We start from the raw sequence: 18,300 nt of genomic DNA, 5'->3' as shown, positions 1-18,300 counted from the left end.
TAATTAGTGACCAATTCTCCATAGTTCTGAAGAGTAAAAAGAATCCAAAAGACTCTTTTGGAGTCTTTTGGAGCGGAGTCCGTGGAAGCAGAGTCCTGGGCTTTGGCTAAGTGGGCTTTGGCAAGCTTGTGTGATTGCTCGCTGAGGGGAAGAAGGTAAGGTCGCTAGGTGCTTTTTAGACATTCTATTAATCCAGTTCAGGTATGGGGGAGACAGTCAGAGCAGCGGTGTGCTCCGTATGCAGTATGTGGGAGGTCAGGGTCAACACAGTTGTCCCTGATGACCACACCTGCAAAAGGTGCGTCCAGCTGCAGCTCCTATCAGACCGAGTTAGGGAGTTGGAGCAGGAGCTGGATGAACTACGGATCATTCGGGAGGTGGAGGCAGAGATAGATAGGAGTTATCAGGAGATAGTCACACCAAAAACCCAAGAAGTAGGCAGATGGGTGACGGTCCAGAGAGGCAGGGGGAGCGGGCAGAGAGAGCAGAGCACCCCTGCGGCCATTCCCATTAACAATAAGTATACCGTACTGGATACTGTTGATGGGGATGACCTACCAGGAATGAGTTGTAGTGGTCCTGCCTCTGGCACAGAGGTTGAACCCTCAACTAGAAAGGGGAGGAGGGAAGAGAAGAGAGCGATAGTTTTAGGGGACTCTATAGTTATGGGGGCAGATAGGAGATTTTGTGGGGCAGATCGGGAGTCTCGGATGGTATGTTGCCTCCCTGGTGCCAGGGTCCGGGACATCTCAGATCGGGTGCAGGCTATTCTTGAGAGTGAGGGCATGAACCCAGATGTAGTGGTCCATGTAGGGACCAATGATGTAGGTAAGGTGAGTGAGGGGGTCCTGCTTCAAGAGTTCAGGGAGTTAGGAGTGAAGCTGAAAGGCAGGACCTCCAGGGTGACAATCTCGGGATTGCTACCTGTGCCACGTGCGAGTGAGGCGAAGAATAGAATGATTATGCACATTAATACGAGGCTGAGAGCATGGTGCAGGAAGGAAGGGTTCAGGTTTTTGGATAATTGGTCTTTGTTCCAGGGACATTGGGATCTGTTTCGAAGGGATGGTCTACATCTGAACCGGAGGGGTACTAACATCCTTGCAGGAGTATTTGCCAGTGCTGCTCGGGGGGGTTTAAACTAGATGTGCAGGGGGCAGGGATCCAGATCCAGAGGGTTGGTCAGAAGGTGCATGGGGTTAAATGTGTACAAGGTTTGGGTGATCTTGAGAAGGTCATCAAAATTCAGGGTGCAATTTGCCCGATGGAAGTTCAAGGAGCTGGGTTAGGTACAGTAGACAGTGTTTTAAGCAAAGAGAGGAGGAATGGGCTAAGAATTCTATACTTGAATGCGCGTAGTGTCAGAAATAAGACAGATGAGCTTGAAGCTCAGATGAAAATGGGGAACTACGATATCGTTGGGATAACGGAGACATGGCTGCAAGGGGATCAGGCCTGGGAATTGAGTGTACCAGGGTATACGTGCTATCGTAGAGACAGAAATATGGGAAGAGGGGGTGGGGTGGCCCTGTTGGTGAGGAATGAGATTCAGTCCTTAGCAAGAGGTGACTTGGGAACAGGGGAAGTAGAGTCTGTGTGGACTGAGCTGAGGAACAGTAAGGGTAAAAAGACCCTAATGGGTGTTGTGTACAGGCCCCCAAACAGTAGCGTGGATATTGGGTACAAGTTGATTAGGGAGTTAACATTGGCATGTGCTAAAGGTAATGCAGTCGTTCTGGGAGATTTCAACATGCAGGTGGACTGGGAGAATCAGGTAGGTGCTGGACCCCAGGATAGGGAGTTTGTGGAGTGTCTAAGGGATGTATTTTTGGAACAACCAGGAACGAGGCTATTTTGGACCTGGTGATGTGTAATGAACAGGAATTGATAAGTGATCTTGAAGTAAAGGAACCATTAGGAATTAGTGATCATAACATGATAAGTTTTTATCTACAATTTGAGAGGGATAGGGGCAGATCAGAGGTGTCAGTGTTGCAATTAAATAAAGGAGACTATGGAGCCATGAGGGATGAGCTGGCCAAAGTTAAATGGGCAGATGCCCTGGCAGGAAAGACAGTGGATCAGCAGTGGCAGATATTCTTGGGCATAATACAAAAGATGCAAATGCAGTTCATTCCAATGAGAAGGAAGGATTCAAAGAGGGGGAAGGGGCCACAGTGGTTGACAAAGGAAGTTAGAGATTGTATAGCATTAAGGAAAAAGAAATATGACAGGGCTAAGATGAGTGGGAATACAGATGATTGGGAAAGTTTTAAGGAACAGCAGATCTTAACTAAAAAAGCAATACGGAGAGAAAAAATCAGGTATGAGCTCAGTCTAGCCAGGAATATAAAAGGGGATAGCAAAAGCTTTTTTAGCTATGTGAAGAGAAAGAAGATAGTTAAGAACAATGTTGGCCCCTTGAAGAATGAATTGGGAGAAATTGTTATGGGAAACAGGGAAATGGCAACAGAATTTAATGCATACTTTAGATCTGTCTTCACCAGGGAGGACACAAGCAATCTCCCAGATGTATGGATGGGCCAGGGTCATAAGATATCAGAGGAATTGAGACAGATTGACATTAGGAAAGAAACTGTGATGAGTAGACTGGTAGGACTGAAGGCTAATAAATCCCCGGGTCCAGATGGTCTGCATCCGAGTGTTCTAAAAGAGGTGGCTCAGGAAATTGCGGATGCATTGGTAATCATTTTCCAATGTTCCTTAGATTCAGGATCAGTTCCTGAAGATTGGAGAGTGGCTAATGTTGTCCCACTTTTCAAGAAGGGAGGGAAGGAGAAAACGGAGAACTATCGCCCTGTTAGCCTAACGTCAGTCGTGGGGAAGATGCTTGAGTCCATTATTAAGGACGAAATAGTGGCACATCTTGATGGCAGAAATAGGATTAGGCCAAGCCAGCATGGATTTACCAAGGGCAAATCATGCTTGACTAATCTGTTGGAGTTTTTTGAGGGTGTAACAAGGATGTTAGACGAGGGTAAGCCAGTAGATGTTGTATACCTAGATTTTCAGAAGGCATTCGATAAGGTGCCACATAGGAGATTGGTGAGTAAAATCAGAGCTCATGGCATTGGGGGCAGGGTTTCAACATGGATAGAAAACTGGTTGGCAGATAGAAAGCAAAGGGTAGCAGTGAATGGGTGTTTCTCAGACTGGCTGGAGGTGACTAGTGGGGTACCACAGGGCTCTGTATTGGGACCACAGCTCTTTACGATTTATGTCAATGATTTAGATGAGGGCATTGAAAACTATATCAGCAAGTTTGCTGACAATACTAAACTGGGTAGCAGTGTGACATGCGAAGAGGACATTAGGAGAATACAGGGAGACTTGGATAGGCTGAGTGAGTGGGCAGATACTTGGCAGATGTCATTCAATGTGAATAAATGTGAAGTTATCCACTTTGGAAGCTGGAACAAGAAGGCACAGTATTGTCTGAACGGTGTCGAGTTAGGTAAGGGAGAAATGCAAAGAGACCTAGGAGTCCTAGTTCACCAGTCAATGAAGGTGAATGAGCAAGTGCAACAGGCAGTGAAGAGGGCAAATGGAATGTTGGCCTTTGTTACAAGGGGAATTGAATACAAGAGCAAGGATGTTCTTTTGCATTTGTACAGGGCCCTGGTGAGACCACACCTGGAATATTGTGTACAGTTTTGGTCTCCAGGTTTAAGGAAGGACATTCTGGCAATTGAGGAAGTGCAGCGTAGATTCACTAGGTTGATTCCTGGGATGGCAGGGCTGTCTTACGCAGAGAGATTGGAGAGATTGGGCTTGTACACGCTGGAATTGAGGAGATTGAGAGGGGATCTGATTGAAACGTTTAAGATAATTAAAGGATTTGATAGGATTGAGGCAGGAAATAAGTTCCAGATGTTGGGAGAGTCCAGTACCAGAGGGCATGGATTGAGAATAAGGGGTCAGTTATTTAAAACAGAGTTGAGGAAAAGCTTCTTCTCCCAGAGAGTTGTGGAGGTGTGGAATGCAATGCCTTGGAAGACGGTGGAGGCCAATTCTCTGGATGCTTTCAAGAAGGAGATATCTGATGGATAGGGGAATCAAGGGATATGGGGACAAGGCAGGGACTGGGTATTGATAGTGAATGATCAGCCATGATCTCAGAATGGCGGTGCAGACTCGAGGGGCCGAATGGTCTACTTCTGCACCTATTGTCTATTGTCTATTGACTCTTAATATTCCTGATGGGTAAATGTAGTCTTATCTCAATCCTGAATAGCCAACACATTATGTTGAGAATGTTCTTGATTCCCAACCTGGTGAAATATCATCCCTGTATCTCCATATAAGAGTATTGTCTGATTCAATAACATCACTTCGCTTTCTAACCCCAGCTAGTATAGGCCTAGTCTACCTTGCCTCTCTTCTTAGGACAATCTCCTGTCATGAGAAGCTCCTTCTATTCTAAGACAATGCTTCATTAGGTACCGTAAGAAGATGTGTACACAATATCCCATGTGTACTTTCATCAAAGTCATACGCAATTGGAATATGACATTTTACTCTTGGAGTCAAATTCTTTATCTGGAAGACATTTGTCCATTTGTCTTCTGCATTGCTTATTTTATTTGTTTAGTAACTGTCACTGATTGATACACAAGGATACATCAATTACCATTAATATTAATATTCTCAGCATTTTAAAAACATAATGCTTTTCTACCACATTGGATGACATCATATCATTCCTCTTTTCTACCAACCAGATTATTCACCTACAAATGAATCTGCTTCCATTAAAAGAGGTAACTTGAAGTTTGGGGTCATGCTTCTCTGTTTTGAATTTTGAACCCATCTGCACTTTGCCACTTAGCATTTCAGCCATTTTGAGCACAGCGATAAACTGAATGATCAAAATGCCAAAAAAAACAGCAGCTGGTGAAAATTTGAAGAGAAACGATCAAAAGCTGGAAATACTCAGTAGATCCAGTGCCACGTGTACAAGTGAATGATCAGTTATTTTGTCATTTTGATGGGAAGAATAGTGGCATACTCACTGCAAATGAAACAAAGGACATGTAAATCACCATCTTTTGAGTTCAATAATTCAGAAAATACCTGTCAAGTTGTGACAGAGTACGTGATGCTACTGCAGACAAAAACTCACAAATATTGCTTACAAATGTCAGCTAGTAATTTGAGAAGAGGAGAACTAAATAATTCTAAGGCACCTTGCTAACAAGTTAAATAGCACATTACCTTCTGGCATCTCATGTGATGGACCAGAAACATTTAGTGTAGAGCTTTCTGTAGTAGTACATTTGAAGCAGTCCAAAATTATTGCAGCTTCACCCACATGAATTTTGCTACAGTCTATAATTAGAGGTTCTGCCGCTGTTAGGCCTTCACTCATATTTATCGATTCAAGAATATTCAACAGAAAAGAGAAGAAAAGTGAAAATATTAATTAAAATACATCCTTTCAATGCCATTAATTTTTATAGATTTAAAAATCTACAGGAAATCAACAAAATGTAGTGACACTAACAGTAAATGCTCTAACACAGTCAATACTTACAAATCCCTGTTTACTCTCCCTACCCATGTTTCTCCAAAGTTTTTATTTTTTTATCTGCACTCATTTCATTGGTTGTCACTTGGAAAGCAAACCTGTCTATGCAGGAATGTGGCAAAAATCAACAAGTCAATGAATCTTACACATCCCTTCAGTGAATTAGTCAGCTCCATTTTGGGTACTAGCCTCTATAGTATCAAAGACATCTTCAAGGAACGTTGCCTCAGAATGGCTGCATCCATTATTAAGGACCCCCCATCACCGAGGGCACACCCTTTTCTCATTGTTACTGTCAGGACAGAGGTACAGAAGCCTAATAACAGACAGCCAGTGATTCATGAACATCTTACTCCCCTCTGCCATACAATTCCTAAATGGACATTGAACCCATGAACTCTACCTCACTTTTTTATATATTACTTCTGTTTTGCACTATTTTTAATCTAACTATCTAATATACATATATACTCATTTATCTACATATCTATTTTTTCTTTCTATATTATCATGTATTGCGTTGTACTGCTACTGCTAACTTTCACAACACATGCCAGTGATAATCAACCTGATTCTGATAGTTCTATGGCTCTGATTTTAGACACCTAACAAAGTGCTGCAGGAAGTTGCACTGCTTAAAGGGAATTACCAAAAAAAAAACCAAAAATAAATAAATAAGCAACTCAGAAGGAAGTTTTGTATTTACTGCCCATTTATAAATGATACCATTAATTTAAGTAAAAGTTTATGTTACAAACCTTTTGAGGAGTTTGACAGGTTCAAGTCAATGTTTCCCCTGACTGGAATATTAGAAACCATGAGGTATCAGTCATTCAGGGCAGAGATAGGAGAAGGAATTACTTTCACCAGTGAGTGGTGAATCCTTAGAATTTACAATCAGTAAGATTGTAAATCAAGGGTCTGGGAGTTACTGAGGAGGCTGTGTTGAGGTAAATGATCTAACTAATAGAAAAACAGGCATAAGAAGCTGAATGATTTATTGCTGCTTCTATTTCTTATATATTTTCAATTACTAAAAATTAGTTCAATACTAATTTTAGATTTAAGTATGTAAATGTCAAATTGTATCCATTTATTTCTTCTGACAAGTCCTGATGAAAAGTCTCAGCCCAAAATGACAACACTTTATTCCTTTCCATCAATGTTGCCTGGTCTGCTGAATTCCTTCAGCAATTTGTGTGTGTTACTTCTATAGAATATTTTGTGTTTACCATTTACTAATTCGCATTCTGCGAATTTGATTTTCTGTCCAACAATTAGGAATGTATGAAAAGAAACAGGCAATCCAATCCCTCAACCTTGTTCTGCCATTTAATCAGACTGTGGACAATCTGTATCTGAACTTTATTTAGCTATATTTGTTTCACACCTATTCACTACACTTAACAAAAGTCTCTAACTTAAAATTCACCAGCTTATGTGAGAGCACTATATATGCTTTAAGATATGCTTTCTATTTTTCATATTGCAGCACAACTTTCATCTAAAATCACAGCTTGTTCCAAATTCCCTCACTGGAAGAGATAACTTCTTTCTATTCACAAAGAATCCAATAGCTTTTTAACTAACACCCTTAAATATTCTAAACACAAAGAGACAAAAATATGTTTATATAATTCATCCATATGGTTTAGTGGTTCATACACAGTGAAATGGAGAATTTGAACCAACTCTCCTTCAATCCAGATGAAATTTTTATGAAATTTTTGGATCAGAATACTAGCCTATAATTAGGCAATAGCATAAGCATACAAATTCCACTTGTCTCCTTCCACAGCACCTAATCCCAGACTATAACAGATATATTTTGTGTTGCGTTTCTCATGTCCAAGGGCTTAATCTACAATGATATTTTTTTATTCCTTCACCAGGTATTGGCATCATAAGCAAAAGCATAATCCAAAATACATGACTATACTTTACCAAAAAAATGTACAGTCACCAATACTTGTGTCTGCCATTAATTCCAGAATTTACTTATTTACCTTAATTTAAATTCTGTAGCTGATACAGTGGGATTTAATTTTATGTTACAGTTGTTCACTCTATGCTTCTGAATTACTATTCTCTAGTCTAGTAATTCCCAATCTGGCATCCACAGAGCCCTAGGTTAACGGTAAGCCTCCTTGGCATAAAAAAAGTTTGGGAACCCTTGCTCTAGCCATATTTCTCTGTTCTGTGAATTCGCAAAAATGAATTTGCTCACCCTAGAGAACAGACAGTGCCAGCAGGAATTTTCATTCTTTGAAGGTTCTTGGCTAAATTACACTTTAAATGGAAATAGGTATAACAGGCGTGTAAATTGCAAGTTGCACTATTTAGTTGGAGATGAACTCTAGGCAACCATCTGATAGCAGCATTTTGATCAGTTTAAGTTTAGAGACACAGTACAACTTCCACACTCTTCCTTCAGTTCATACTGAATAGCCGAGGCTCAGTACAAATGATCAAGAAGCTGTGCTGTCACATCAGGCTTGGACAACTATTTGCACAGCAAAATAGACAAAACAGGAAAGATGTTTTCAATCATAATGCATAACTATTATTTCTGAAATACTGCTCACTGCAAAACCGCCCTGCAATTATAAAGTGAAATGTATTAGAGTAAAATGTGCAGTGGCTGATGTTAAATCTAATTTTGAAGTTTCTGCAATAGTACATTGTAATAATTCTATCCCATTATTAAATTAGTTTAACAACATAATTGTGGTCTTTATTAAAACATTAATAGTATAAGCATGAGAAGTACAAATTATTGTTTGTTATCATTTACGTCTTGTTATTTTTCTTAATTCTTGTTTGTTCTATTGTGTTTTAACGTTGTTCAAACAAAATTAGGTGTTAATGCAACTGATGTTAGAGATAATGTACACCAGAATAGATCCAGATATAAATAACAAGTTAACTAGTTTGAAATGTCAACATTACCTGTTTTTGTTACATCAGCTAAATTCCCCTCTGGTGTTGCAATTGGACTTTTTCCCACGGTTTCATCCATTATGACTTCAGCAGTTGGACCTTCCCCAACACCATCATTTATGATTTCAGAATCTACTATTCCATCAAACGAATGAACAAAAATGAGTTTGAAGCCAGCACAAATATAAAAAGTGCCTACTGTAGCTTTTGAAAATCATTGCTGATCGTAATCTAACCACATAATCCAGCATGATTGATTGCTAAAATGATTATGGTGCATGCTGTCAAAGAAGATGATCAATTATATGCAGTATGATTGATTGTCATGCTGTTCACTGTCAAAGAAACTAATAAGTTTATTTTTCTGCTCTATTGCACATATTCATAAATTTTGTGTATTGATATGCTGATTTCAGCAGAAGTGTTGGAGAAGGAAGTATCAGTTACGCTTTCACGAAATAAAACATTGGAAAATGATTCCCTTTGGTCTATACCAGTATGTATTTTTGTTCCTGGCCGCTGTAAGAAGGGAGAAAATCAGTTTATCGTCCTTTCATTTATTAAATAGGTGAATACTTCATTCCCCTTCTTCCCAATAACTATTAACTCAATTAACTCCCTCCATTCTTATCTATTGTGCTCCCTGAACAAAGTGCTTTTTATATTGACAGAGGTATGAAGATCAACATCAGATTAAAATAATCCCATGAAATGGAAAATTTGTCCTGATAGTCAATGGGTATACTGTCCTACACTCCTGCATGTCAATTCTTCAATCATTTTTCTCACTAGCCTTACTTATTCTTCATAAATTTCCACGAATATTGAACTCCCAAAACACAAAAGATACTACAGATATTGGAAGTCTAAAATATAAAAAAAACAGGAAATGTTAGAAATATTCAGCAAGTCAGACAGCATCCATGGGGACAGATAAAGAGCATCTTTCAGGTCAATGATCTTTTATTAGAACTAGGCAAAGCTTAAAAAAGGCACGTCATTTTAAGTTGCAGAAAATGGGGAGCGGTGAAAAGAACAAAGGGAACATCAGTGACAGGTTGAAAATCAAAATGGAGGCTGAGTGACATACTCAGTGGCTACTTCATTAGGCACTTCCTGTACCTAATAAAGAGGCCACTGAGTGTATGTTTGTGGTCCTCTGCTACTGTAGCCCATCCTTTTCAAGCTTTGAGATGTTGTGCGTTCAAAAGATAGTGTACACACCACTGTTATAACACGAGATTATTTGAGTTACTGTTGTTTTTCTACCAGCTGGCCATTACCCTCTGATCACTCTCATTAGCAAGGCATTATTGCCCACAGAGCTGCCACTCATTGTTTTTGTTTCTCGCACCATTCTCTGCAAATTCTAGAAACCGTTGTGCATGAAAATTTCAGGACATCAGCAGTTTGTGAGATACACAAACCATTTCGTCTGGCACCAACAATTATTCCACAGTCAAAGTCATTTGGACCACATCTCTTCCCCATTCTGATGTTTGGGCTGAACAACAACTGAACCACTTGACAACATCTGCATGTTTTTATGCATTGACCACAAGATTGCCTGTTAAATATTTGCATTAGCTAGCAGTATACAAGTGCACATAATAAAGTGGCCACTGAGGTTAGATGCTGTTGATGTCAGCTGAAGGTAAAGGCTTGTTAGTTGCCATCTGGTCTGTCTGGACAACATGTAAATAGAGAGAGGTGAATGAGAACACAAGAGAGATGAAAAACACAACAACGTTATAATACTGAGATTAAGAATAACACATTTATCAGAATTTTAAAATAAACAGAAGATTGGAAATACTCAGCCAGTCGGGCAGCATTGGTGAAGAGAGGAAAATTGGATTAGTGTTACAGGTTGATTACCTTAATGAAAGGTTGATATCTGAAATCATTGAATTCTGTTAGGTCACAGGAAATATGATATGCTCAGATGAAAGGTAAAATACTGTTCCTCTAACTTATATTGAGGTTAATTGGAATATTAAAAGAGGCTAAAGACAGAGTTGATCAGAGTAGGCAGAATGAGGAATTGCTGTGACAGTTCACAGATCCAAATATTTTCTACTACACTAATTCTCTTCCACACACACATTCACTCACCAAGGTCCCCATGTACTTTAACAAAACATCATTTTTTTTACATTTAAACAGAAATGAGGTTATATTATGTGAACTTATCAACATTACCTAGCTTGGAATCCTCAGCATGATCTGGTGTTACCACATGCTTTGTTTCTACTGTTTCATCTGTTGTGATTTCTTCTTGCATCATGACTCCTTCAACTGTACCACCTTCCACATGGTCTGAACTTTCAGGTTCTTCTATTCCACCAAATTAATATAAATAATATTAGCTTGTGGTACAAATAGAAAAATACTTGCATTCTGAAAGATACAGAACCACATAATCTAATCACATAAAATCAAAAAATCGATCATTAGGCTAGCCGTTTTAAACATTGTCACAAAAACAAATGTAAATACCTTCCTGTCAAATTGTTGGACATCAATGTGCGCCTCCATATCTTTTCACAATGACTGGAGAAAGACAAGCAACTTTTCCACAAATAAAGTCTAGTTTTTAGAGCATTAGAAAGTTTTTGACAAGAACAGGCCACTTGGCCCAACAAAGCTTGTCAAATTCCTATTCACAGCGTGTGTTGAAATAACTATCGAGCTAGGGTTTAAAAGCCTCTAAGGTACTACTTTCAACTACGCAACTAGATAGTTTGTTCCGTGTGTCCACTACTCGCCTTGTAAAGGAATATTAGCCTGAAATCTCCCCTTAACAAGTCTCCACCTATGGATCTGTGTGCTTGATGATGGATTAATTTTGAGGTAGCAGCTGGCATTCACTTTACTTGTACCCTTAATGATTTTGAACACTTCTATCATGTCTCCTCCCATTCTACGTCTGTATAGACTAAAATACATAATTATCTCAAACTTTCTTTATAGCTCATACCCTGCAGACCTGGAGCCTAGCCATCCTCCTCTGGACTCTCTCCAGTGCCTTCACATTCCTCACACAATATGTGGACCAAAATTGTACACAATATTCAAGGGCTGGCCTCACAAGTGCATTATAAAGCTGTAAGGAAAGCATCTCTAGACTTGAACTCCACTGAGCACATTATATTGCCCAACATTCTATTAGCCTTCCTAATCACTTCTGTGCATTGTCTAGATGTTGATAATGATGAGTCTACCAGGACGCCCAAATCTTCCTTATACGGAGCACTTCCAACTCGACCCACCCACTGTATAGTTATATCTAACATTTCTTCTTCCTATATTTAATACTTTATCTTTACTTACATAAACCTTCACCTGCCAGTTAACTGCTCACATCTGGATTTTGTTTAGATCTAACTGTATTGATTCTATTGCCTGAATGTTATCAACCCGTCCCCCTAATTATGTGTTCCCGGCAAACTTAACTTGTTTACTTGTTATGTGTTTATCCAAACCATTAATGTAAATTAAAAACAGCAGCAGCCCCAAAACTGATCTCTGCAGAACCCCACCTTTAACATTTTCTAGGTGTAAAAATGATCCTCTCAACCTTAACTCGTTGTATTCTGCATTTGAGCCAATTCTGTACCCATTCGCTCACCTTACCCTGAATCCCTACCTCCTGTAATTTGATTATTAACGTCTCATGGGGTACCTTGTCAAAAACCTTCTGAAAGTCCAAGTAAATGATATCAACCACTCTAATGTTATCATAGACTTTAGTTGACTCCTCATAGAACTCCTGCATATTAGTAAAACATGATATCCCCCTTCTGAACCCATGCTGGCTTTCTGCTAACATGCCTGTACTTATCAACTGCTTTTCCATCTCATTCTTTATTATTGATTCCATTATCTTGCCTTTAATACATGTTAAGCTTACTGGTTTATAGTTACCAGGGTCAGTGTGGTCACCCTTCTTATATACTGGACAATGTTAGCCCATTTCCAGTCCTCAGGATTTCACCAGCCTTCAATGACCTTTCAAAAATAAATGCTAGGGGTTTGTATATATAATCACAGACCTCTTTAAGTAGCTTTGAATACATGTTGTCTTGTCCTGGAGATTTATTAACTTTAAGCCTTTTCAGCTTCTTCCAATCTTGGGTATGAATTTTTCCTGCACTGCATGTATTACCTCTTTAAGTCAACCCCACTGTTCTTCAACTGACTCAACATCAAGCAGTTCCTTCTAGTTTACCTTCTGAAGTCTTTGCCACATCTGCACAAACTTTGCCTTTCTGAAATTCAATTTAATGGCTTTGGTTTTACTGATACATTCTCCCAAAAACTTACAGACTAACAATGTTATGATCACTTATTCCTAAAGGCTCAACAACTTCTGTACTCAAAATTCTATTCTGATTGTTACAGAATATCAAATCTAGACAGGCCTCCCGCTCTTGCTGGTGCATTAACATACTGGGTCAAAAAATAATCAATCAATATCACAATAAATTCAAATTCCTGTAATCCATTAGTCACTGGGTTCTCCCACTCAATATTTGGGAAATTAAAGTCATGCATCACTATAACATTACCATCGGAACTTGTTTCTTTTTAATATTTTAATAGAGGTATTTATTAAAATCATTACCAGCATTGGGGGGGGGGGAGGGGGGAGTCATCTATAAAGTACACCCAATATTATTCTTTTATCCTTATAGCTTTCAATTCTCACCCAAATATATTCACTAAGTCTCAATTCATCTGCTATCGTAAGCAGCTTCACATTTAAATTCTCTCTTATGAATGCAGCTACTCCTCCACCTTTACGATCTTGCCTATCTTTCCTAAGTATATCATTTAATACTATATTAAATACTATCACCATCTTTTGAGGTCAGCCAGGTTTCAGTTATTGCTATTACATCATACTTATATGCACTTGTACATAATTCCAGCTCACTTATTTTATTCTTAATACTTCCTGCATTTATACAGGCCATCTGTAGTCTATTACTGATGTTTTTCATCCTATTCCAATCCACTTGTATATTTTTGAAGCCTGTAATCAGTTTATGTCCTAATATGTTATTCTCCACTAACACTCCACAGTGTGCCTGGCCTGTTCTGAATTTCCTGTACCCCATTCCCTAGTTTAAACAGTCCTCAACTAACTGAAGCATACGCCTGTCCAGTACATTAGTGCCCCTCTGGTTGAAATGCAACCCATCCAGCGGTACAGCTTCCATCTCCCCCAAAAGGCATCCCAGTGTCCCATAAACCTATGCCCCTCTAATCTACACCATGATTTGAGCCATGCGTTAAATCTTCTGATCCCTTCTATCTTACCTGGACTGGCATGAGGCACAGGCAGAACTTCTGAGAAGACTATCTTGTCAGTTCTCTCCCTAAGCTTTCCACCCAACTCTTTAAATTTGTCTTGAAGAACAGACAGCTTGCCTTTACCCATGTCATTTGTTCTGATGTGGACAACGACGACTAGATTCACTCTGGCCGGTAGTTTATCTACTCACCCAGGGACATCTCCTACTTGTGCTCCTGGTAGGCACACACTGTATAAGATTCCTTGTCGGTACAGACCTGATTCTCAAACCCCCTTCCTCCCCCCCCCCCCCCCCCGATAATTGAGTCCCCTACTATAACTACTTCCTTTTTACAGGACTTAGGTTTAGGATTAGAGGATCCTGTGGGGCTCCTCTGTACTGCCCACCATCTCAGAGTACTTCACCAATTATCAAACAAAAAGAAACAAGCCATCTTGTTGAGTTGTCAATTATGAGATGTCACCTATCCTAATTTCCCTTCCACCAATCATCAAACTCTAAATGCTTCCCTCTGTCATGTCTCTCGGTCATCTGTTGGCACACTGCTTATTTTGGTGGAGGGCCAGGAAATGTACGTGGCAGCTTGTACAAAGTGTAGCAGAGCCAAACATCTGAGGAGAGCATCTTTTAAAATAGATGTCAAAGCATTCGAGCATAATGTAAAATAGATGCCGATGCCAATGCATCGATTATGCCAAATAGATGACAAAGTAAAAATACTGCTTTGTGTGTTTGAGTCAAAGAATCTAAGCAAGAAGGTAATGCTAGAATTGTGTACAAGACCATCCTGGCCATAGCTAGCAATCTGGTCACTACATTAAGGAAATATGTGACAATAGACAAGGTTCAGAGGAGACTTACGTGGATGCTGTCAGGTGTGAAAAAGCTGAGTTATGAGAAGAGTTATGCGAGTTACGTTGAGTTCATAGGGTGATTTAATCAAGATGTAAAAAATTGGGCCAAAAGTTGATGATAGGAAAAAAAATTCTCTTAGAAGAGAAATTAATAACTAGGAGATTCATTTTATATAATAGGCAGAATGATTAAAAAGTTTACTGAAACACACTGCCTAAATTTTTGTGAAGGGAAGATCGTGCCTCACGAGCCTGATTGAATTTTTTGAAGAGGTAACAAAAGAAATTGATGACGGTTGGGCAGTGGATGTGGTCTACATGGACTTCAGCAAAGCATTTGACAAGGTCCCTAATGAGATATTCATCCAAAAAGTCACGAGGCATGGGATAAGTGGAACTTTGGCTGTTTGGATAAAAAACTGGCTTAAAGGAAGAAAGCAGAGGGGAGTTGTGGAAGAAAAGTATTCTGCCTGGAGGTCGATGACTAGTGGAGTGCTGCAGGGATCTGTCCTGGGACCCCTGCTATTTGTGATTTTTATAAATGACCTGGATGTAGAGGCGGGAGGATGGGTGAGTAAGTTTGCGGATGACACGAAGATTGGAGGAGTTGTGGATGGAGTTGTAGGTGGTAGAAGGTTACAAGAGGATATAGACAGGCTGCAGAATTGGCCAGAAAGATGGCAGATGGAGTTCAAACTGGCCAAGTGTGAGGTAATGCATTTTGGAAGGTCAAACCAGAAGACTGAGTACAGGTTTAATGGTCAGTTACTTAAGAGTGAGGATGAACAAAGGGACCTTGGGGTTCAAATCGATACATCCCTCAAGGTCGCTGCACAGGTTGATAGGATAGCTAAGAAGGCCTATGGGATGCTAGGCTTCATTAACAGGGGGATTGAGTTCAAGAGTAGAGAGGTCATGTTGCAAATCTACAAATCTTTGGTGAGACCGCACTTAGAGTATTGTGTTCAATTCTGGTCACCTCATTATAGGAAGGATGTGGAAGCTATGGAGAGTGTGCAGAGGAGGTTTACCAGGATGTTGCCTGGTTTGGAGAACAAGTCATATGAAGCAAGGATAGCAGAGCTGAGACTTTTCTCATTGGAGCGTAGAAGAATGAGAGGGGACTTGATAGAAATCTACAAGATTATGAGAGGCATAGATAAGGTGGCTAGTCAGAACCTGTTTCCCAGGGCACCAACAGCAAACATCAGAGAGCATATGTACAAAATTAAGGGAGGGAAGTTTACGGGAGACATCAGGGGTAAGTTTTTTACACAGAGGGTTGTGAGCGCCTGGAATGACTTGTCAGAGATGGTGATGGAGGCTAAAACATTCGGGGTATTTAAGAGACTCTTGGACAGGCACATGGATGAAAGAAATATGGGGTAGGGTGGGTTTAGTATTTTTTTAAGGATGATATGGGTCAGCACAACATGTAGGGCTGAAGGGCCTGTACTGTGCTGTAGTGTTCTATGGTTCTACGGTTTAAATTGGTGGAAAAGCAGAAAGCCCGAGCATATTTAAACACTTGCAAGATTACAGAGTAAGAGTTAAAATCCTCATGGTAAGTAAAGATAAAACTTTTAGAGCTTGATTCACCTGAATGTAACACAGCAGTATTATCAATTTTGGTTGATGCATCAACCATCCCGTCTGCTGGTTTGTCAGAAGTGTTTGTGCGCTGATCGGAAGGGTTTTCCACTACTTCAGGATCATCACTTGGTTCTTGTGTTGCCTGGGTAGAGTCTTCCTTCTCCAGTGAATCACCTTGCTCCTGAGTTTCCAGCATATGATTTTCATTTTCTGCCATTTCTCATAACAAAACAGAAAGGTTAAGTCCTTCTGGTAACTATTCCAAGACATAAGAGCAGCCTGGCTTCTTAAATCTAGATGTTTGCAATAATCTCATCAATCCTCCTACTGGCATAGTACCTTTTAAATGTAGAAAGACCAAGTTTGTTCAGCATCACCTTTCAAACAAATAGTCACTAATCCAGGCAACATCCTGGTAAACCAACTTCTGCTCCCTTTCCAAAACGTCCACATCCTTCTCTTCCAGTAATGCAGTAACCAGAAATGCACACAATACTCCAAATTCCTAAATGGGCATTGGACACTACCTCACTTTTTTTTTAAAATATACAGTATTTTTGTTTTTGCACTTTTTTAATCTATTCAATATAAGTAATTGATTTACTTATTTATGTATTTTTTTCTCTCTGCTAGATTATGTATCGCATTGAACTGCTGCTGCTAAGTTAACAAATTTCACGCACATGCCAGTGATAGTAAACCTGATTCTGATTTGGCCTAGATCAAAATTTTAAACATCTGCAGCTTGACGCCAGACTTTTATACTCAACATCTCGACTAATAAGAATAATGTGCCAAACCCCATTCTGATCACTTTTGGCTCTCCCTGTCCAGCAAACAAACCCTGAGGTAGCACAATACACAATGTCGTTTACTGCTGCCCTCCAACTCCTACCTGGTCTGCTCAAAGTCCCAGATCCAGTCTGCCGAAAACCTTCCAGAAAGTTGTTATTAGCGATGCCATAGCAACCGTCGCATGCGAGAAATGGGCATGCGCCGTGCCGACATTATGGTGCTGGGCATGCGCTGTGCCGACATTATGGTGCTGGGCATGCGTACATCTGTAGATATCGGAGATACGGGCTAGACATGCCCCACGTCAGTAGGTATCGGAAGTGGGGACTAAGCGTTCGCCGTGCTGATATTTTCGTCGCAGAATCTTTCTGAAAAGCTGTCCACTTTTGTAGACTCAGAAGTTACAAACGTTTGCACCCATTCTACTGAGAAAACTTAAGCTTATATTTTCAGAGAATAACCAGCTCATAGGATGAATAAAACCTGTTCTTCGGGTTTTCACACTTGTGGCTGGCTTTGCAACGGCTGTGCTGACAAAAGGTCCGGGATCTGAAATATTAATTGTTTCTCTTGTCTGACCCAATGAGTACTTGCAGCATTTCTGTTTCTACGTTGGAAGAGTTGTCCGGTTTAGTGCTACAGTCTCTGACCCCTGCTTTTGGAAAGTACTGACGGAGTTGATCTCATCACCTTACCTGTTTAAAAGTAACTTACCCTTTAATTCCTTTAATGATTGTTTTGAAATGATTTCTCATTATCGATCTCGGAACAAAGGAAATCCTATCTCCACTTCATTAAAATCTCTCAACTTTATATTTTGGAATTTTAAAATTAAAACATAAATAGCAAGAGATAACAAAAAAAGATCATGCCTGATCTTTATCTTAATTCCATTTAATTTATACATCCCTTGCTTACTGCAGTACCCAGAAATTTATCAAACTTTAAAAAGAAAGTCTAGGCCACCCCTGCCCTACAAGGCAGGGAACTGAAAAGATTCTGTGAAGAGGAAGAACTTTTCCTTACGTCAGTCCTGAATGGCCTACCTGTAATTTTAAAAATGGAAACGCTAAGGAAACACACCGCAATCTTTTTTGGGAGGCTGGTGTCCTGGGTATTTGGGGGATATAACCAATTTACCTACCAGAGGTCTTATAAAGGAGACTACCAGCAGACATTGACTGAAGAAAATTTCCATCCCACACCTTTCCTCCATTCATTCTGGTCCCAATTTCCCCATCTGACTGGA

The 18,300-nt window shown here is 39.9% G+C and overlaps 2 protein-coding genes across 4 annotated transcripts in view; one reads left to right on the top strand and one right to left on the bottom strand.

Annotated features, from left to right (window-relative positions):
• Positions 1-17,258, bottom strand: part of iqub (IQ motif and ubiquitin domain containing) — a 59,962-nt gene extending 42,704 nt beyond the window's left edge. Inside the window, exons 1-5 of one of the 3 annotated variants that reach the window (XM_059977901.1) lie at positions 17,152-17,258; positions 16,263-16,475; positions 10,691-10,825; positions 8,498-8,623; positions 5,236-5,379 (exon numbers count right to left, since the gene is read on the bottom strand). In XM_059977901.1, coding sequence (XP_059833884.1) covers positions 5,236-5,379; positions 8,498-8,623; positions 10,691-10,825; positions 16,263-16,473 — 616 coding nt within the window. In that variant the 5' untranslated portion in view covers positions 16,474-16,475; positions 17,152-17,258. The other 2 variants (XM_059977903.1, XM_059977902.1) reach the window with 2 other exon arrangements.
• asb15b (ankyrin repeat and SOCS box containing 15b) overlaps positions 1-18,300 on the top strand; it is a 94,798-nt gene that overhangs the window by 26,364 nt on the left and 50,134 nt on the right. The gene's annotated exons all lie outside the window — the stretch shown is intronic.

Source organism: Hypanus sabinus, chromosome 8 (assembly GCF_030144855.1).
Source record: "Hypanus sabinus isolate sHypSab1 chromosome 8, sHypSab1.hap1, whole genome shotgun sequence".
Classification (NCBI taxonomy): domain Eukaryota; kingdom Metazoa; phylum Chordata; class Chondrichthyes; order Myliobatiformes; family Dasyatidae; genus Hypanus; species Hypanus sabinus.
Note: the sequence above shows the minus strand (reverse complement) of the source record. Positions and strands in the feature narration are given on the sequence as shown.